Consider the following 21,979-nt stretch of genomic DNA (forward strand, 5'->3'; position numbering starts at 1 on the left):
GCCAAAATGGCGCCCGCGCCGCCTCAAGGCCCCCGCCCGACCTCCCGCGCTCGCGTTGCGCAGGGCCCGGCGGCCGTTGCTTTGACAACGAAGGCCGCTGGGACCGCCTCCCCGGGGTCCCGCGACCCAACCCGCCTTTCCGCCCGCCTCCGTGCCGCCATCTTGGAAATTGCGTCAAGATGGTGGCGCCGGCGACTTAAGCTCCGCCCTCAGCCCCCGCGGGAACGAGGCGGTGTGGTGACGTCATTGCGCCGCCGCCGCACGAACCCGGAAGTGCGTCTTTCTCTGGTGGGCGTGCGGGGTCGGCGGCTGCGTTAGCGCCGGTGCGGCCGTACCGGGTTGGGGGGATGGCGGCCACCGCGGAGCTGCAGGGGAAGTACCAGAAGCTGGCTCAGGAATACTCCAAGGTATCGGGAGCCTTTCCGCGAGCATTCCAGCCGCTCCCCGCGCGGCCGCTGCTTGCCGCCGCCTAACGGCTGCTCCTGTGAGGGGCCGGGGGCCCTTCCTCGCGCAGCCCCGGTGCTGCCCGGCGCTCTCCCGCCGGCTGTTGCTTGTACGAGTCGAGATGACGGGGGGGCCGGAGATCGCCTGTTTATGAGGAGAGGGCACGCTGGGCAGGCTGGGGGTGTGGGTTTGCAGACGCGGGCGGAGCGCGGTGGTGCCGCCTGCCGGCTGGTCAAACTGCAGAGAGGAGAGGTGGCATCGTCTGCAAAGCATGTATGGGACAAGCAGGTGGTTCTGCAGCGCTGGGGAGGCGAGCTGAGTCGTGCTTTCCCTTGGCTTTTCACTTCGTAGTCAGGTGTGAAGCTTAGCCGTCTTCTTGAGTGTGTGTCTGTGCTGCTCTTACCTGCAGCTGAGTTTGCTCAGACTGGTGGATATGGATGTCAGAGGCAGTAGGGGTGCTCACAGGGATGTTGCAGCCTCTTGGCGATGAGGATGCTTGACTTCACACCTGTCCTACCCCTGTTCCCATCCTTCTGCAGCTGTCTGAGGTGACTGACTGCTTCTTGTTTCTTATACTGCTTGCAGAAGTGTTTGCAAAGACATCTGTCCCTGGATAAAGTGCTTTTTTTTTTTCCAGTGCATTTGAAATGATTTCCTGGATGGTGGGAGTCATGGTTAATCCAAAGCTCTTCTCTCTGTTTGTTCACTGAAAAGAAGATGAAACTTTGGTTTTGAATATCAGAGTTTTTCTACAACATTGAGAAAGAAAGTCAGCACTTAATTTTCATATGTCTCTACATCAAAAGGAGCTTGGTACAAGACACTGACTGCATTTGACACTTTTCTCAAGATTACAGAATAACACATTAAATACTATTCTTGGAACTGCTGTAAATGACTGTACTGAGTCTAAATTATTCACAGATAGATATGTGTTTCTTAAACTCACCTTGTGGGAACATTTAAGGAAACTGAACTGATTTTAGGGTTTTGTCTGTCACAGCTGTTGTCCGTTCGTATTTCTTGTTGCTTTCTAAAGTGGTTCTGCTGTACCTTGGACATTAAATATGGCTCGGGATAAGGTAACTGAAGGACCTTGCTGCTTAATTCCTTTGCTGTGTGGACCTTCTGACTGTAGCTTTGGAATATTTCAGCTACTGGATCCACTCTCTTCTAAAATCGCATTGTCCAGAAGTGTTCTTTTAACTTTGTCTTGCAACTGTCAGCCTGCAATGTTCCACTGGATCTCTGTGGGAACTATTTTTTTTTTTATTCCTGTTCCTTTTTTTGCTGAACAGCCCCAGAACACTGTGGGATCACCTTTCCAGGTAACTCATTTCATGCAAGTAATCAGTTGGAGAGTTGGTGGCTTATTGTATGCAGGTGGAAAAGGAGAGTAGATCTGTAAAGCTATGTGTCTGTTTTCTGATTACGGTGTGAAAGCCAGGGAATGGGGCAGACAAGAGCTCAATAGATTCACAAAGTGATAAGAGAAGTATCTGGCAAAGGATAATTTTCCCTCTCAGTTCAGAGCAGTCCAGAAGAAGGATCTGTGTTCTCAAACTTTTCTTCCCTTTGAGTTACAGCTTCTTGCTCTCTCACACAGCCCTAATTGAAGCAGTAGTTGGAGAGCTTTCAATGTGTGACAGCCTTTGGTGGATTGCACTTCAGCGTAGTTAACTTGATGCAGCACAGTTGAGCGAGTTCATTCTGTTTCATTTCTGCATCTCACGTGTTGCTGCCTTAGTGGCTGTGTCAGAAAGAGGAATTGAAAGCTACTGCAGTGCTTCTTGCTGGGACACCTTGTGCTTGGAAGTCTCTGGTGCTCTTGCGAGTTTCTTTTCTTACCTTTGTGATGCCCTAGCAACACAATGGGAATACTGAAGGGTGAAAGCCTGTGTTTAGTGATGTCAATTGGGTTTTGACCTTCTGAAGTATATTCAGTCATCAGAGAAGGTGTGCTGTTGCTGATTCACATTGAATCTTGCCTTATATGCTTCTGCCAGAGGTGTTCCCAAGGACTATACAAACCCCTTTAATTTGTATCTGTAACAGCTGGACTAAAACATATCAAATGAATACAATCTACCATTGAAGAAAGAAACCAGGATTCAAGCAATCATCAAGAAATGGGAAGCTGATGCTGTTGGTATCCTTACTGCCACAGGGTAGAGGTACTCCGTGAAGTGACTGGGAAAGAGTCTTCTTGAGTGTTATATTTCACTTCAGTGATTGTAGCTCAGATTTGTAAACTCCATAAGAAAGTCTGAGAGGACTTCCTGTATGCTTTGTTATATTTTCTTCAGCTGTTTGTTGAGCTGATCTCTGGATTATTTGCTGCTACATATGGTAATATGTATTTTTCCTTAAAGTATAGCTTAGCTCTTCTTGAAAGAGATTTTAACTGTTTATTCTGAGCTTCTCTTAATGTCATAGACAGCTATGGGGAGAAGAAGGAAGAGGCAGAAGTAGCAATGAATCCAAGCAAGGATTGTGACTTTTCCTTAGCTGTTTACAGTTCTTGAAACCTTAACTGTATCTTAGTAACTAATCTTCATGATAGTAAGTATTTTATTCTATTTGACTCAGGAATTTCAGCTGGTAAAATAACATCGTGTTTCTTGTCAGTTCAGGATACAAATTTGGTGCAACTTTTCTGCCTGGAACTACCTTCTTGAACAGAATGCTGTAAGAAGCGTGCACACTAGTGCTGTCATGAAAGTATATGATGCTTTATGCACATTCTAGTGAGTGGCTTTTGTTTGGTTGTCCTGCATAGTTAGTGGCATCTCTTTATTTTTCAGCTTCGAGCTCAGAACCAAGTACTGAAAAAGGGAGTTGTGGATGAGCAAGCAAACTCTGCATCTCTGAAGGTAATATCCAAAAACTGCTCATGTCAAATGTATTCAGCTGTGGCAAAAAAGATGAATGGAAGGTTTTTTGAACTTGGTATTACGATGAGAAAAATAAAGATATTAGCTTAGTAAGAACTTCTGTTCTGTGGCTGCTGTGTTCATTGTTTTCTGCAGGTGCTGGTATTGTGAAAGTGGAAGGTTGCTTCTTAATGGTTAATTTGTAGAATTAAATATCTACTTGAGAATGATCTGCAGGCAGCTAAAGGAAGTAGAATGTTTTTTACTTGTCACGGTTAAAATATGAAAGAAAGACTATTTTTAATGAGTTCTTTTGATGCTTTTTTAGTAAAATAATGTTGTTGTTTTTTTTTTTTAATTGTTCTTCTTCATCACCAAGGAGCAATTGAAGATGAAGGACCAATCACTGAGAAAATTGCAACAAGAAATGGACAGCCTGACCTTTCGAAATCAGCAGCTTGCCAAACGGGTGGAGTTACTTCAAGATGAACTTTCGTTAAGTGAAACTAGGGGCAAGAAGAACAAGGTACGTGCTCATCTCCTTGGGTATCCCTCAAAATGTGCGATATCAGCTCTGAAGACTGATGCTGAAGAAGTCACTCAACTGATTAATGATATGCTCATCTTCCTTTCTTTTCCCTAAACACCTTTGCATTGTTATCTGCTTGATTGAGAAGTGTAGTGCCTCTATTTGTGTTATTAACCACAGTGGACTCTTCAAAATGCAGTTTGGTCCTTTTCTTATTTCAAGTTATGTTACCTACTGCTTCTCTAGACGTTTCCAAATTTGGAAGGATCTCAGCCTGGCTTGAAGAGCTTTGTGAGCCATCACCACTGACTTTTTTTTTTCCTTTTGTATTCAACTACCAGAATACCCAGTTCTGTAGTATTGTAAGGTGTCTTTATATTAAATGGAACGTATCTAAAAGATAGTTTTACCTGTTGAGTCTCTCTGAGTATGATCTATTGAATATAAGTGTACTAAATTCTATGTCATCCTTATGATTCTTGCTGATGGGGGATGAAGTAGATTGCATCTAGATCTATTTAGATTGTTTCTGATGGATGATTTGTGTCAGACTGCAGCCCTTTTAAAAAGAGGGGAATATATGCCTGTGTTTCAGGTGTCCTACTTTGTAGTCTTTGTGCTCTCCTGTGCTTCTTTGCACTATTTGATGGCAGAGTGTAGAGTGCTTCCTGTGGTTGTTCCTCATCTTTTGTATGACCAGGCCAGCTTAATGGATGCTTGATGGGGGGAAATGTGCCTTATATGTAGGTCCTGGAACTAAGGAAGCATAGATTTTAATGTTACTGACTGCTTGGAATCATGCGAGATTCAAGTAATGTCCTGAACCTGCTATGGAAGCCATTTCATGAGAGTGAATGTAGAGTCTGTGTAGAGGCTTCCTGAGTCGTCCCTAAATGAGCATTCTACTTCAGTACAGTAAAAACAGCGTGAAGGAAAAAGCGCTGCTTTGAAGCTAATGCTGTGTGCAATATTGCGTGGTGTTAGAGATATTTGATTCGGTGGAATACATATTTATGTGCTTCTGTTGGACATTGGTGATTGCAATGCGTTTTCAATCACCTGAGATTGTGCTTTGGGATACCCCCACATACCTGGGGATGATGCATGCATCTGTTTTCCTTTAGAAAAGTGCAGAATCTTCATCTCAGTTGAGTCAAGAGCAGAAAAGTGTCTTCAATGAGGATCTTCAGAAGAAGATAGAAGAGAACGAACGACTGCATATACTTGTAAGATTTCAATCTTATTTTAGTTGATAAAACTAGTCACACAAACAATGATGAAGAGAGTAAAACAGCACCTAAAAATGTAGTGTACTTAGGCATTTCGTTGCATGCACAATAGTAGATTAGATCCGACTGTATTGCTTATAAATATCTTCCCCTGTCAAACAAGAAAGTATCTTCACTTCAGGTTCTGAAGACCATGTGTGAAATATTTCATATAATGATGTTTTTCTCACTTAAATTAGCTGTCACGAAAAGGTGAAAATCTACTGGAAGTACTCATGTGGCTCACACTGATTTGGAAACTTCTAGATTCACGTACGGTTTTGGAGCTGCTTTGAAGCTTAATGTATTTTCTGCAAATTGCCATCACTGAGTCGAGAATACATTTCACTTTGTTTTAAAAATGTGAGCAGAAAACCTTGTGGTTCAAGTTTAATTTCTCAAAATTCCACCAGAAAGATTTTAAGTGTTTGATATTGCAGATCTTTTGGTAAGCAGAAAGTGCTTGGATCCTGAATAGTTTTTTTCTGTAAAGAACAACGTAGAATTTCTGCTTGTACTTGTTTTGAAACTGAACGTCAGTGTAACTCAGAACTAGATTCTGCAGTGAATGAAACTAATGCAAGGTTCTTCTTTTCTTGCTGTAGTACTTTGAAGCAGATGAGCAGCATAAACGTTTAGAAGCAGAGCTGAGAACTAAACTGGAAGTTCTGGAAACTGATGCTGCCCAGCATCAAGCTGTAGTGGACAGCTTAACAAGGAAATACACAGATACCATTGAAAAGCTGCAGAATGATAAATCCAAATTGGAAGTAAGGAGCTTTTCTGTTACGTGACGAGTTTAAAAAGTATTGAAATGTTTTGCTCTGTCAGTAATTACATTGTGAGATTATCTTCTTGCATAAAGATCAAGTCTCAGACACTAGAAAGAGAAGCTAAGGACTGTAGGCTTCGAACCGAAGAATGGTAAGTGTTCTTATTTAATATAACAACAACTTGGCTTGAAAGATTGACTTGATTACTTTTAAGGAATGATAATGTTTAATAAAAAAAAAGTTGATAAACAGAAAATACGAGGCAACAGCATATCATCAAGGTGGTGCAGGTTTGACCTCTTCATTCTGTGTGTGTCTAGACAAGCAGATCCAGAGCAGCACTTAATAAATGATTTTGTCTGCTGGAATGCTTTAGGTAGCTGTGAAGTAGATGAGTGCTTGTAATTGAACACTATAAACTGTGAAGGGGCTACTGAACTTGCATGAAACTAAGATAGGAGTTTTTAAAAGCTGCACATGAGGGTGGGGGGAACAAACAACAACAACAAAAAGCCTCAGAAAACTTATGTAAGATACCAAGGCAACCAACTAAGGAGCTTTAAGAATTCCCTCTTGTTCTACCCACTTTCCCCCTCCGTTGCCTCCTGAACAGTAACTTTTTTTTTGTAGGTAGAACATTCAGCTGGAATGTTTGGAGGTGTTTTTGTTTTTTTTTTTTGCTGTTTTTTTGGCTCAAGGATTCTGTTACTAGTTTAGAATAGTCTTACTGTATTGAAGGCAAGTTGTAGAAAATGGGGAATTAAATTGCGGGCCAGATCAAGTTAGGGTGTATTTCTCTGAAGTTCCTTATTGTAGTGCATTTAGAAAAAAAAATTGCCATGTAGATCCTTATTGAGATGGATAAAATGCACAGTAATGCTCAGTGGACAGATGAAAAACTTCCATGCAATAGTAATCTTGGAAGTGTATGTGTTATTTTGGCAGGTATAAGGATAGTTGAATTCTACCAACTCTGATTAAACGATCACTGTGAATTCACCTGTGAATGACTTTAAAAGATGATGGAAGCTGTGTATTACTGCAGCTTGTTTGCAGTTTTGGGGGATTATTTTAAGAGAAGTTGGAAAAAAAGAAAAGCATTATCCTAATCTACTTTCAATTTTAAACATAGCTGTTGTGTCTGACTGGGTAATTAATGTCATTGTAAGAAATTGTCCCTACTCTTTATGAAGGGAGACTCATAAGAATAAAGCCTGAAACTGAGTGATTTCAGCCATTATGTCCAGTGCTCAACAGATCATTATTTTAATATTCCTTCATGGAAGCACTATCTTACATTTTCCCCAGCTTTTTAGAGGAAGGGATCCATTTTCCTTTGAGATCCAAGCTTTGTCCTAGAAAGGCGAGGGATATAATACTTGTCAGTGTGCATGCCTAGGAAATTAGGGGGCAAAATGTGAAGCGAAACTTATCAAATAAATTATAAGCCATTCCTTTATATTATAAGAGGGAAACATCTGTACTTCTGCAATCTGAGTTTTTCTGTCATGCTTAATGCTACCGTATTTCATATTATACAGTTTCTGTGCAGTTTTGGGTCTGTTCTTCAATAAAGATCTTTGTTAATGTGCATGGGCTCCTTACTGGGTAGTTTCTCCGTATATTGCTTGTCTATTTGGATTCTTATCAGTCCTGATAAAATTCCATGTATTTCAACGTTTTATTGAAAGAAAAAGCAAACTATTGCTTTGACACCTTCCTCCTACCCTCCAATACATGTGCAGGGGTTCTAGATGTCAAACTGGAAACAAAACATGAAGATTTTGAGGGCCTAAGCTGGGTAAGGTGTAGAATTTTGGTTTGAAAAAAATAAACACTCAGTAATCTTTGTATATAATGCTGGAGTAGTTTACTGTTCATCTCTATCCTAGAGATATTAATAGTCATAATAACTCAGATTTGCCTCTCTGTATGCAATCAGATTCAAGTGAAGCAGATCTAAGGAAAAATTGCTTCAGAATGTATCAGAACAATTTGCAAGATCTTGTGAGAACAAGTGCTGTGGTAAAAATGCTTAAATAGGGGGCTTTGAAAAGCTCTCAAGATACTTCTAATGATGATGTGGTGATTTACTGAATTGTCAGCATTTCACTGCTTGTATGTTGAAATACTGTATCAAGTATGTGTTAGTTAACATGGAGGCCCTTTTGCATTCCCATTCAAATTTCAGTAGGAAATAACATTTTTATACAACACACAGTAACTGTGGGACTGGATAATAATGTGAAGATCAACTTTAAAGTAACTTGAGAATGCAATTTGGGATCTACAGCGTCTTGTTGCATCTTTCAATGTGTTTGTTAATGATTAAAATACATTCACGTATTGGAAATGTGACACAAAGGAGAAGGGATGACTGTAACTCTCCTCTTTCTGACATCAGAGAGAGACGTGTCCTGTGCACTGAAGGGTTGCTTAGGGTGAGCTAAGGTGGTGGTGAAACAGGTTAACTTTTGAAGTTTTACAGTGTATATGTGGTGCTTTTTTTCTGTGTTTTTGTTCTGTTATTTAGTCAGCAGCAGTTAAAGAATCTTCAAGCAGCTTTGGGCAGTCGACTGGAAGAATCTCTATGCATAATCAATGAAAAAGTACCTTTTAATGACACAAGTAGGTATTGCCTTGGTGTGTGTTTTTTAGCCCTCTTTACTTTTGGGTGTTTATCTGGAGGAAATGCACTGTAAGAATTAAAATGCATTAGATGTAAGAAAAGTTGAGCATCTAAACAGGTACCTGGTGCTAGTTGTACTTTCTATTCCTAAAGCTCCCTTCCGACCCAAACCATTCTGTGATGACATTCATCTTTTTGTTTAGTGATTTTTAAAGTATCAAGTGTTATATATATAGAATGAAAACTGAAACTTTAAAAGGCTTTCCAGTGACTTGCTGCTTGTGTTGCTTAGTGTTGACAGTATTGTGAAAGATGAAAGTTTCTCCACTTGTTCAGGTTTTCATTTGAAAGGGTGTTACTGTAGATTGTATTTAAAATCCTGTTAAACCAAAGATAAGCTAGTAGCTATGGAAATATATTGTTTAAGTAAGGATCTGTGCTTTGTGGGAAGTCTGTCACATTTCTCACCTCTGATTAGGAAACACTCAGATTACTACTTACTCATCTTTTATCTTGGGCTCACTCATATTTCCAAGGAAAAGATACTTTGATTTTTTTGAACAGGGACTTTTGACCTGAAGGACTATTTTGGTACCAAAACCAATATGTGCAAGATGAGTGCTGGGTGCTGTTTTCAATAGCTTGAAAATGAGGTTGTGCTTAAGCATATGTCAGTCTCTACTATTTTGGCAGTGAGAGTAGGAGGATCTGGAATAGTGAAAAAGCTGGTTTTGGTAAGATAGTTTGGAGAAGCAGAACTAGGCTGTTTGTTGTCTTTCTTATAGGTATTACTGGTAGAAGCTTTTGCATTTTCATGAGGTTCTAAGCTCTGTGAAAAATGTTCAAAATAGTCTTATGTTCTCTAGAAGCTGATCTGGCTGGGTGCTGCAGGGTGAGCCATCCAGGTTCTGTGCTGGCAATCCAGTGAGTCTTGGCTTGGGGGTGGAAAAAATAAAGAAATAAACAGATCCTTCTCTTTAGAAAACATTGACCCTCGTACAGCATAATATGCGTAGATATCAGTGCTTTCAGTTGATATCCCTTTTTTCCCCTTCATTCCTCTCACAAGTAGGGAGCTTTGCCTACTGTCTTCCTGTTTATGCTTCTCTGCCTGCTTTGGCTGATATCCACAGGTGGTTGTCCTTGTAGCAAGATCTTGGATGCAAGTAGTTTATCTGCTTACTCAACTGCCATGATCACATAGCACACTTCTGCTTGTGTAGAAAACATTGCAGGAATGGAAAGCCTTTAAGTGACAGAAGAATGAGAGAAAGTTAGGAAATGTTTGTTTGCTAGGGATTCCATTGTGAAAAACAGGAAAAAAGAGTAAGAAGCTGTAAGTTTTCTTTTATGCCAATTTAAACTGAAGTGGTGCTTATTGCATTTAATTGAGAATGGATCTGTTTCTCTTTAAGTGCTTAGGCTTTGTAAGCTGTTCATTGGGTACAAATATCCCTCTGCCTCTTTATAAGTGTGCTCATCTGTTATTTGACTAATCGTTCCAGGTGCTCTATAGCTAAACAAAGCCTGAAATGTATGGAGAGTAGATCTTATTCTAAATTATCAACGAATGATGTAGGTAGAGGAGCTTTTCAGTGCACACAAACAGTGGGAAGAATACGCCAATCTTATTTAACAGTTGCTGGGATGTAACTGAAATTTGCAGATCTTAAATTTTGTGAGGATTTTTTAAAAAGACTGCTCACTCTTACATAGTAAATAAATAAATACTGCTCTTCTGTGCAAGAAGTTTCTTAGGTTTCCTATCAAATTTAGGGTGTTCAGGTAATTAAATCACTTTTAAAAGATGAACATGGAAATACTTCCTCTCCACTTAGTCACAGTAACAATTCTTGAGTGGCAGTGATTAGTCCAACCTCATTAAATAAGTTCTTCCAGTTTCTTGTTATTGCTTACATGAACTATAATGTTACTGCAATGAAATTTTCATTTAAATTGCTGTATACCAATAAATGTGTTTTTCTTATTAAAAAAAAAGTGTTTTAATAAGTACACATCTCAATTTCTGCCCTGTAGGATCTAATCGGTACAATGCTCTGAATGTACCGTTGCACAACAGAAGATATCAGGTAAGCACTTCTTGGGACTTCATGTGTAAAGAAGTAACTTTCTACACAGGTATTGAATAAAACCTGCCATTTTAGCAACCCACGGTGGCAGAAGATGGCCTGTCTCACTTGGCACTCCAAGAAAACTTCTATCCACAAAGCCTCTGCACTTGTTAAAGATGCTTTTCTCTTGGGTTATTAATACTTAATTGCTTATTTCACCCTGACCTAGACCTAGTCCATTAACTCCCAGATGGTGATTGTTGTAGGTTTTAATTCACTTATACCTCCGTAGGAAAAGTGGTAAAAAGGCTTAAGTATTTCTATAGTAAAAGTTACATGAGATATTATTTTTTACAGCGCCAACCTGCATTGTTTAAAATCTAACGTTTTATTTTTAAAGATGCTTTAGTTTAGAGGATTTAAACTTCGTGTTGAAAAACAGAAAGTTTTGTTACCTTAAATTCCATTTCATCGAAAGTCAGCTTCTTTAGTTGCTTTACTGGAGCTCCAAAGAATGTTTTGGTTTGTAAAATGCATGGTTGTACGCTAGAATATTATATTAGTTAATATTACTTGTCATTGCTTGTAATCCTTTCAGGGAATAAATCGTGTAATTTTGAGAACTCTGTGAGATGCATCTGCATTTTATGAAATACTCCTAGACAAATCACTTTTTATTGCAGCCAAATTCCCCTTGATCATTTAAATATTAGTAAATCGATCATTTAAATATTAAAAACAGTTTGAGTTCATTGCTGTAATATCACCAACTTCCTTCATCTTCCTTGGGAAGATGATTTGCTCTATATTCAAAAATGCACCACAGTACTGTGTGAATTCCAATATGTATTAGGGATTTAACTGGAGTAAATGAGGTTCTTTGTCAGTACTGACTGTGCTATCAATGAGGATGGACTCCATGATGCAGAGGTGGTTAGTCCAACTTGTGTAGCTGGAATCTTTGAGGTAGTGCATTCATGTTTCTCTGTAGAAGGGTTTCAAATAGCTTCTTTCTCCTTTTCTTGGAGATATGTCTGTAAGTGATCTTGTTCCTCATAAGCCTGCATCGAGAAATGGCAACCTGCTGTACAGTTCTGTGATGGAAATGGTCTTAATTCAGCCTGTTGCTGAGTACCAGAAAAAAATCTGAATAACTGCATGGAGTTTATCCCTTTACAGTTGTGTGGTAGTCCTTTGTGAGAGAACTTCACATTTAATGGTCTGCAATTTTGAGAATGTTCTGGGACAGATTTTTATGACTCTGCTCTTTTGTAGAAGCGCTGGCTGCAGCATAAAAGACAGCAAAAAAACTGTAATGGTCTGTTTTCCTTCCTTACATAACTAATTGACATACACAGACTGAGTATAATAACTGTTATTTGCCCTCTAAACCTGATCCACTGTTTAGATTCACATCATTTAATACTTCACTGAAGTATTACCAGCTCATCACTGAAGAATAATTCATTCTTGTCTGCAGTGTCATACTATTCTGTCTTTTACATCCGCAGTAGAACATGGTTTTCTTCTTCACTGCCTTTGTGGGCTTTTTTTTTTGGACTGCCTCCATTTTGAATTTGTTTCTCAGATACCTTCCTGCTGTAGTAAAACTAAAGAACAGCCTAATGAGAGCAGCAGCTCAGTTCTGTCCAGGTGGGAGAATTGAGTTCTACTGAACAGGATAAGCATTCCTTTATCCCATTGTTTTTTCAGTACCTAGTTAAGCTCCCTTACAGCAAGTCGTCATAAACTTCTCAGTGTTGCCATGCTTACAGAACTGAGCTGTCATCAGTAATTAATCTATTGATCTTTAGAAGTCTGTCCTTATAGTAACTGCTGTTGTTCTTATGGCCCATAGTTTGAGTAGAGCAAAATCATCATTTGTTGTATGGAGTGCACTTTATCAAAGAAAAACATGCACTTCTAAATTGTGTTGTAGTATATTAAAAACGTTTAAGGAAAATTATAAATGATTGCTTTACTGTTTTAGGTTGAACTAGAAGGAAAGAAGTCATAGCCTTTTTCTTGTATCTGAACATAGGATGTTTTTTGTATTTAAATAGGTTCACGTCATACAGTCATTTTTATAACTGTTTTCACAGCTCAAGTTGCGAGACCTTGCTGGCCAGGCATTGTCTTTTGTGCAAGAAATTGTAACAGCTCTTCTGAATTTTCATACGTATACTGAGCAGAAGGTCCAGATCTTTCCCATTGATTCTGCAACAGACACTATATCGCCGTTAAATCAGAAGGTAAAATTTTCTGATTACAGCTGTACGTATATTCAGTTATGTCGACTTTCCTGAGTGAATAATCACAGATGGAAACTTCTGCCACCTTTACTGGAAGGTTGTAAATGTGTTCCTGAGAGGCAAGCTCTCTTGCATGGGAGGTCTTTTCTGCTGGGTGGATTGTCCATGTTCAAAGGGGTGGGTGCAAAGATTCCTTTCCCTCTATGCCTCTGTTAAAATAACAGCATGGAGAGCAGCAGCATGGTCATCAAATCATAGTTTTGCTTTTGAAACGTTAAATGGAAGTGCATTGTTGAAGAGTTGAGCTGATTATTTAAATATTGCACTGCTACCTGGATGCTTGTCTTAGCTGGACAAGTAGTAGGAAAATGTACTGGGGTATGGAATATGTTGTAATACACATATGGAATATGGTGTAACTACAACATGAAATAAACTGGATGTAAGCTAGGTTTATGAAGGAGACTGTTCACTTGTCAAATAATTTATTTTGGGCTGCCTGTGTGAAGAGCTCTCTTGTAAGTGTTCTGAAGCTTCAAGTCACCGAGCTGAGCGGTGCTGTCAATACATTAGAAAGAGAGGAAGCCACCCAGAGGGATCTGGACAGGCTGGAGAAGTGGGCCCATGAAAACCTAATGAGGTTCAATAATGCCAAGTGCAGGGTGCTGCACTTGGGTCGGGGCAATCCCAGGTTTTTATACAAACTGGGGGAAGATTCCTTGAGAGCAGCCCTGCAGAGAAGGACTAGGGGGTCCTGGTGGATGAGAAGCTGGACATGGGCCAGCAGTGTGCACTTGCAGCCCAGCAGGCCAGCTGTGTTCTGGGCTGCATTAAAAAGGGGTGGCCAGAGGGAGAGGGAGGTGATTGTCCCCATCTACTCTGCTCTTGTGAGGCCCCATCTGCAGTGCTGCATCCAGGCCTGGGGCCCCCAGTAAAGGAAGGAGGTAGAGCTCATGGAGGAGGAGGGCCACTGAGATGATCAGAGGGCTGGAGCACCTCTCCTGTGAGGAAAGATTGAGGGACCTAGACTTGTTTAGCTTGGAGAAGAGAAGGCTCTGGGAAGACCTCACTGTGGCCTTCCAGCACTTGAAGGAGCTTATAAACAGGAGGGGGAGCAGTTGTTTATGAGGGTGCATAGTGATAGGACAAGGGGAAATGGTTTTAAACTGAGACAGGGGAAATTTAGGTTAGATATTAGGAGGAAGTTTTTCACGCAGAGGGTGGTGAAGTACTGGAACAGGCTGCCCAAGGAGGCTGTGGATGTTCCATCCCTGGAGGCATTCAAGGCCAGGCTGGATGTGGCTCTGGGCAGCCTGGTCTGCTGGTTGGCGACCCTGCACACAGCAGGGGGTTGAAATTAGATGATCATTGTGGTCCTTTTCAAGCCATTCTGTGATTCTGCGATGACTTGAAGTATGATGACATTGAGAAATCTGACCTGACTCTTCTTTCACAACTCAATGGGGTGACTTCTTAGGGATATCTTCCAGAGTTCTCAAGTTGCATCTTTTGAGGTTTTCTTTTTATGTCATGAAGCACAGATGATAATTTTGTGCACAAATATTTGTGCAGGAGGTCCATGTATATATGCTTTGGAATAAAACTGCTTTAACATCTGAGTTGTTGACTAAGCAGCATCAGCGGACAAACATGCATTAAAGTTGCTAGATGACCCGGTGTTTTGTGATTCAACTGATGATTTCAGCTTAGTAGTTTGTATGGCTCAGACTTTGAAGTCTTCATCTCTTTCATTGAATGGCTGTATAACACCTGTAGAAGCAAATGTAAACTGTTGCAAAACTTTTCTGTTCTCAGAAGGGCCTCCATTAATCTCCTTACAGGCAACAAGTACGCTTTTGTGGATATTTATCAGCTAGAGAAATCCTATTCAATTTACTTTCTCAATCCTTTTACGTATATAATAAAGAATAAGCTTTCCCAGAGGTTCAACATTGATCTTTGTTTGAGAATAGTATATTCTTGCTTCACTAATAATACTCAGAATGACACATCCTTCTTTTAAAAACTGTAATTTTGTTATCTTCCAAGTTCTTCGGGGCAGAAACTGAGTCTCCTTGTTTATGTGGCCTAGTGTGGTGATTGCATTCCACAGACATACTGCTGTTTGCTCTGGTCAGATAAATTGGGTTTCGCAGACATCATTTCTCATGCATGTTTTTGTCTTAATGTCCTAATCAGCAGTTCTTTGTTTTTCAGCAGATAAAAGTGCTTTCACACAGCTGAAAGGTGCAACTTATTCCCAACTCTGATTCTTCTCTCTGGATAGTTGTTTAGGTTTTGTCATCATGAATTCTCTTGTAGCCTACCTTCATTCTTGTATGTTTGTGAGCTAAATGCTTTAGTGCATCCTACCTCACAGCTTTTATGGTGATTTCCCAGCAACAAAGTCTCCTTTGTCAGTCACTGAAGCTGCTGTTGCTCCTGTGTCTTCAATTAACACACCTAGTTGCTTAGCAGATATTCTCAGTGTGGCCTTAGCTTCTGCACGGAGTGCTTCAGAAGCCTTTCTTAACACAGAAAATGAAACAAGTATCATGCAGTGACTTAGCACACTTGTGCTGATCTGTTTTTCCCCAACTCCAGGTCTTGTCTGGCGTTTTCAAGCTATTTTCCCCACCAGACACTCAAAATAGATGTGGACAATTCCTTTCCAGGTTCAAGTATTCCTTTTCTCCTTAAGCATTGGATTGCTGGTTTCTGCTGGGGCTTCAGCATCTTGCCAGATAATTCCAGTCTTTTTCCTTGCAACACGAGGCAGGAGCTTTCTGCATGCGGCTCTTTTTTCCTTAGATTTAAGAACTGACCATAATTCCATCCAGATTTGTGCATGCATAAGAGCTTGGCATCTCTTCTTGTTAACACTGTGTTACTGCAGCATAATAATAATAAGAAAAATTTCTTGTACCCTGTTTGCCTGGGATCTTTACTTGCTGTTGTAGTGTAAATAACCAAAGGTGAAAGTATCTTTCTGTGGGGTGAATCCTGGTTGCCAGTATCAATTGCAGAAAAGGTTCTTTAGTGCTGTGATACGTATCTCTACATTGTTAAACTTTTTAAACCTGACAGTACCGCCAGTGTTTATTTTGAAGAGGTTGAGTGAATACTTCTGTTCTGTGGCATACTTTTTTGGAGGATAAATTAGCCATAACATTTATTTAAGCATATTTTAGGAAAGGTGGGCAGTGCAATGAAGTCAGAGTTTCAGGATTTCTCTTAACTGTCACATTTGCTGACAGCAGCCATTCCTACTTTGCTCAGTTACCCCTCCATCCTTTACACTGGTATAAGCATACTTTTGCCCACAAGGAGGACTGGACTGAAAACATAAAATATATACATTTCTCTTGCTGTCAGTTCTAACTCAGTTCAGTTCTTCACTACTTTGTACAGCAGAACTGTTGAAGTGTTTGTGCTGATTAATAGCACAAGGGCTGATAAAACAGTAGCTGAGAGGAAGGTGGCACAGCTTGTTTTGGTGACCTACTGAGTGCATGGACCTAGCCTTAATTTGATGTAGTTGAGCAAGTAACACAAAGTTTTTTACAGTCAAAAACCCAGGTGTACTGTGCATGACAGGTATAGGTAGATAAGGTGCTGTGACAGAGCAGTACATGGGAGGGGTTTGCCTGGATTTCCATTACTGTCTTTGCTTTCCCTCAAGGTCTGTGTGCCATGTGGAGGAGGGGGCTGCACATCACTTGATTTTATTATTGGTGTCTTGGGAATCATTTAAAGTGATAGATACTGTGTTAAAATTGACTTTTCTGTTGTTAAATGTGAAACAGTTTGAGAGTCTTCAGCAAGCGCCATCTCAAATATCTCTCTGTACTCAGTTCTCACAGTATCTTCATGAAAATGCTTTTTATGTTCGCCCTCTGGAGGAAGGAATGCTTCAGTTGTTTGAGAGTATTACAGAAGATACTGTGACAGTCCTGGTAAGATTTCTTACTTTTAGTATTAAAAAAGACTAACAGAGCAGAAATACTTACACTGTTTTTCTTTCCAGGAAACAGCTGTGAAATTGAAGGCCTTTTCAGAACATTTAGCTTCATACTTATGCTTTTTAAGAAAGATTCTTCCTTATCAGTTAAAAAGGTACTTTTTAAACTTGTTTAATAGATCACATTGGAGGGGCACTGTCAGATTTGCAACATTGACGATGTCTACAACTCAAATATTAACTCAAACCTTAAAGCACCTTAAAGGCAGAAATTCTCTTTGCATACTGTTTCTTGAGCCTTTGTTATGCTTTTTTTTTTTTTTTGCCATTTTTTCCAGTAGGCATTGGAACTGAACCACTACATTTTAAAACTTCTCCCCTTGAAGATGTGGCTTTAATAAAAGCTGTACAGACTTTAATGCTTAATTGTATTACTCAATAGTATTGATACTATGCAGATATTATACACTGGAACTGTTAATTTCGTGGGCCTGTCTGAAGATTTTGTTAATCTGTATGTGTAGCAAAACTGTTGGATGCACATCCCTTCTGTAGTGAAAATGTGTGCTCCTGAGTTGGTCAAAGGGAGGTACTTTGTCAGTGCGAAAGAAGACTTAAAAAGAGGATTTGGGTTAAGAAAAAGGCTTTTATGATTTCTTTGTAACTTTGCTGTGTAACTCCAATAAGTTAGCCTTTCTAAAATAACCTCTTTATTGCTTCTTTGGACTGGCAGTGTAGAAAGAACTACCTATCTATCCCCAAGATCCTGAAATTCTTATGTAAGAGATTTGCTCATTTGTGTTTTTGTGTGTTTAAAAATCATATTCCTAGTTTGGAAGAAGAGTGTGAGTCTTCTCTTTGCACAGCTGCTTTGAAAGCTAGAAATATGGAGCTACACAGAGACATGAAAAGGTTGACGGCGATCTTTGAGAAGCTACATACATACGTTAGTCTTCTTGCTTTACCAAGTAAGTGCCAGCTTGGGCTCAGTTGCTTTGAGGCTAGGAGAAACCAGTCTTAGATTTTTAGAGTTAATGTTTTCATTAATGATAGAGTTTTAACTTTTTTCTCCTTTTTCATGGTACTTCTAGGTACGAAACCAGAAGGACTGCTTAGAACAAATTACAGCTTGGTGTTTACAAACATTGCTGCAAGCCTTCATGCGTCTCATGACATCCTGAAAGGTAAGGCTACGTGAGTAGTAGTAGGTTTCAGTTTTCATCCTTAGTCTTTCAACACAGCAAACATCAACTTTCTCTGTTACAATGTTAAATGTGTGGTACATAGTAAATCTGATTTGTTTTGCCTTTATAGATTGACACCAAACCTGCTGCGTACAAGTTTTTGTCACCCCCAAATGTTTTATGGTACTCTGTTCTTAGTTTAGTTCTTGTAAGTTTCTGGAAGATTAAATTGTGACACTCTAGGCCGTTTGTGAGCTGTGGCACCTTAGTTTTTGAACTGTATTGCTGTAATTGAACACATATAGAATGGAATGTTGTATGTATGCATTCCCTGTTTATATAATGTTGACCTGGCGTTATCATCAAAGTAGAAGTTTTCTTAGATTTCAAGTTGATTACACTTTTTTTTAAAATATGATTCTATGACCAGAAATGATGAGGGAGTTGGTTTCAAAATTAAAACAGAACTTCTTCCTTCTAAATGACTGACTCTCCTTATGTATAAAGAACGTGGGTATGTTGCATTTCTAATGGGGTACTGTTTGGTTAACACTCAAGGAGTTTTAAAGCAATAGTGTGTCTATGTATGCTGTAACATCTGTTCCTGTGTCGCTATTTTGGGGAGAGTAATTACTGTAGTTGAGCTGGTTTGGTACCAGTCAGCTATATAAACATTAAGGTCTTAATTTAAACAAGATGCTTTGGTTTTTTTAATCTGTTAGTAATAATGTCAATAGTACTACCTAATTTTATAGAATCTTTGGTTTAATTAAATGATTATGGTAGAGATTTGTAGGTCAAACACAGTGAATTACTAAACCAGGCAGCATTGCAGCATAGGTAAGTTTGATGTGTGCCTTCTGCCTCTTGTTATGGTTTCTCTAACATAACATCAGTGTAAGTTGTACTTAACAAAAGAAGTAAAGAAGACTGAGAAAGTCTGAAGAAAACTTCAGAACTCATTAGTTAGCAATGGAAACGTTGCAACACCTCAGACTCCCGCATAAGAGAATTATTGATCTGTAGTTTCTCTCTACCTTCCCTAACCCAAATGTAACTCCAATTCCTTAAGCTTGCATCAGGTTAAAACTTCTGGTGATAATGACCTGAGATTTCTCATTTTTGTACCTGTGAAACTTCACTTGTGAAACTAATGCTTCTTTGTAAATTACTTTCAGAAAGTTCTCTGTGTGGTGGTGATGTTCTTTGTTTGTTCCCCCACCCTCAGAAGACAATTCTGTTAATTTTGCCTGAAAGAAATTTAGAATACCTCTTGCTGTGCTGTGTAGTTTTCATAGCCTTCTAGATTTGCCCTGGCGATTTTAATACCCTACCCTTTGAAGTTCCATAAGCTTTGGACTAATTGTTAGTAATGTTTAATGTCTGTCTCTAGTGTCCTGATATAAGTATGTGGAAGTGGAAAATATGCTTTGGAACAAAGTGCGTGTTCAGTGGGAGCTTGTCTTCCCTGTTTAATTATGGTTTTTGGGACAGAGCACACTTAAATATGTCTCTTTGTTCTCCCTTCTGTAACACAATGTCTGTTCTGATCATGAACAACCATCTATGGCAATCTATGGAACAACTAAGAGTACCCAGACTAAACATTTATTCAACTCAAGGAGGGTAGAAGTATTAAAATTTCAATGTCACAAGCTGAAGTTGGAAATGGTCACTTAAATAGACAAAAACATAAATGTTATCTATGTTTTTATTTTTCTAGACATTTCCAAGCACTACAGTCAAAAAGCTACACTAGAACAAGATGTTCCAACTGCCACACAGAAGCTCATAACTACAAATGACTGTATTTTGTCCTCCATTTTGTCTTTAACAAATGGAATAGGCAAGGTAATGGAAACTTTGTCTAAATATAATGCCGTAACTTGAGCATTTTTTTTCTTTAATAAAAAAGAATGATTTGAGAAATGTAAATGTGTCTTCAGTACTCCTACCTATATTCAGACTTATTCTAAGGTATTTTTGTGCTGTACATTAAAAACAATAGGTGATTATAGTAGGTACCTTGAAAAGGATGTTTTGCCTTAGTGATGTCTGAGCTATGTGAAGTCCAGTTTCACTAAGTGCTTTTCCCTCACTTAAACATGTAACTGCTCTGGCAAGTCATTCTGTTCAGCTTAATTCAGAAAGTGACTTCTCTTGGTATGTCTAGATTGCTTCGTTCTTTAGCAACAACTTGGATCACTTCACTTCTTCGTTGAGCTATGGCCCAAAAGGAGGAACAGAGTTCATCAGCCCTCTTTCAGCAGAGTGTATGCTGCAGTACAAGAAAAAGGCAGTTGCCTATATGAAGACTCTGAAGAAGGTTTGTTCAGTTCATGTGCTTGCATAGAGATAGCATAATTAGCTTGCTCTTCAGTTGTAACAAAGAGAATACAAATCAGTGGCTTCCAGTATTTGGAAAGCATTTTTCTCAATGAGAAAATAGAGAAACAGAGAAATAATGGTATTGAAGAAATCTGAGAGCACAGTTGCTCTCAAAACTGACAGTATGTGTTGGTTCTGCTGTTACCTATTTCCATGAGTAACTTCTGTACTGAGGAGGGTCCTGAGCTGATCTTTTTTACTGATTTAACCTGCCTTCCATGTTTGCCAAGAATGTGAATTGAATGGCATCATTTTTATATTTGCATTCACTGAAGACAGTTGAGATCAAATGAAGAAGAAACCAGATGTTAGGAAATAAGTATGATAGAGAAAATATGCTGAACTGAAAGACTGAACAATACGAAATCTCCTGCAGTTCCTATTAAAATTAAAAACTAAGTGGTGATGTAGGTGTACTTAAGGGTTATCATCGCTCCCCTTTGATGTTCTGATGTCTGTCAAGTGGACCTAAAGATACTTTTGATCACTAAGTAGCACATAGTTTTCTTAGCACCTTTTAATTAGGTGTGCATTTTGATGGAGAGTAGGTGGGTTTTTTTAAGTTGGAACTTCTTTCTACTGATGGTAAACACCTGGAGAAATGTTTTTCTTCCCTCTAGTAAAGTAACGAGGGTAAGAAGAAAATAAATGTAGAACACTTATTCTGGTTTACTGTCAAACATTTTGATTTTATTTTTTTTCCCTATTCTTCTGCAGCCTTGTGCAGATTCAGTGCCTTATGAAGAGGCTTTGGCCAATCGCAGAGTACTTCTGAGTTCCACAGAAAGTAGAGAAGGTCTCGCACAACAGGTATCCTGGTATACATTTTACTAATACTTAGTAATGTATTTATAAAGGCAAAGTAGTATTCAGTAGTCAATCTGTGTAGTTTTGTACATAAATAGAAATTCTGAGTCTTAAAATAAGACTCTAGATATCTTATTTACAATTCTGGAAGTAAAAGAGTGCAAACTGTTTTAATATTGTGTACTGTTTTGAGTGGGTTTTCTTGGACTACGCAGAAGTTGTTTATAGCAACAACTTTCTTAGAGTATGTTAAATAGGTCTTATTCCCATCATTCTTGAAGTATGTGTTTGTTTTTTTTTCTGGAAGGTGAGGCAAAGGGAGATTAAGTGGTGCTTAAAAGGCATGTGCAATCTGTCCATCTCTGAGTGAGACTGACTGATGTACTGACTAAAACTTAGCTATTAGATTGAATGTTCTTGCTGTGCTTATGGCCTTTAACTTCTATGGAAGAAAGACTTTGGTGTTTTTTGTAATAACCAATTCAGAGCATGTTAGTTGAGATGAGATGACTTCAAATAGAAATGTGTGGAGGGATAGGTTATATAACCTTCCTTAGCTTTCCTTACTTGGACAAGCTGGGGTTTTCTGTATGTGTCAGTGGAATGTCTGGGAAGGGAAGGATTGTGTTTCACTTGTGTGCCTGGCACCAGCATTGCTTTGTTATCTGCAAACATCTTTTAAACTTTCCTGTTTTTCTTCTAACCTCTGCCTGCTCTGATTTTCATCTAATTTGTCCTTGGCTCTTTGAGCAGTAACTGGTAACCCTTATTTCAGACTCATTGAGCAGATGAGTCATTT

General features: G+C 39.3%; 1 protein-coding gene across 11 annotated transcripts in view; it reads left to right on the forward strand.

Annotated features, from left to right (window-relative positions):
- Nucleotides 1-240: 240 nt before the first annotated feature.
- PPP1R21 (protein phosphatase 1 regulatory subunit 21) overlaps nt 241-21,979 on the forward strand; it is a 29,144-nt gene continuing 7,405 nt past the window's right edge. Inside the window, exons 1-20 of one of the 11 annotated variants that reach the window (XM_042881362.1) lie at nt 311-407; nt 854-992; nt 1,082-1,772; nt 2,500-2,589; nt 3,078-3,165; nt 3,249-3,317; nt 3,697-3,843; nt 4,971-5,072; nt 5,720-5,884; nt 5,980-6,038; nt 8,421-8,515; nt 10,554-10,606; nt 12,691-12,840; nt 16,695-16,796; nt 16,868-16,956; nt 17,633-17,769; nt 17,893-17,985; nt 19,709-19,836; nt 20,159-20,311; nt 21,091-21,183. In XM_042881362.1, coding sequence (XP_042737296.1) covers nt 2,585-2,589; nt 3,078-3,165; nt 3,249-3,317; nt 3,697-3,843; nt 4,971-5,072; nt 5,720-5,884; nt 5,980-6,038; nt 8,421-8,515; nt 10,554-10,606; nt 12,691-12,840; nt 16,695-16,796; nt 16,868-16,956; nt 17,633-17,769; nt 17,893-17,985; nt 19,709-19,836; nt 20,159-20,311; nt 21,091-21,183 — 1,728 coding nt within the window. In that variant the 5' untranslated portion in view covers nt 311-407; nt 854-992; nt 1,082-1,772; nt 2,500-2,584. The other 10 variants (XM_042881368.1, XM_042881432.1, XM_042881380.1 and 7 more) reach the window with 10 other exon arrangements.

Source organism: Lagopus leucura, unplaced genomic scaffold, assembly GCF_019238085.1.
Source record: "Lagopus leucura isolate 7727_CA_CO unplaced genomic scaffold, USGS_WTPT01 Super-Scaffold_73, whole genome shotgun sequence".
Classification (NCBI taxonomy): domain Eukaryota; kingdom Metazoa; phylum Chordata; class Aves; order Galliformes; family Phasianidae; genus Lagopus; species Lagopus leucura.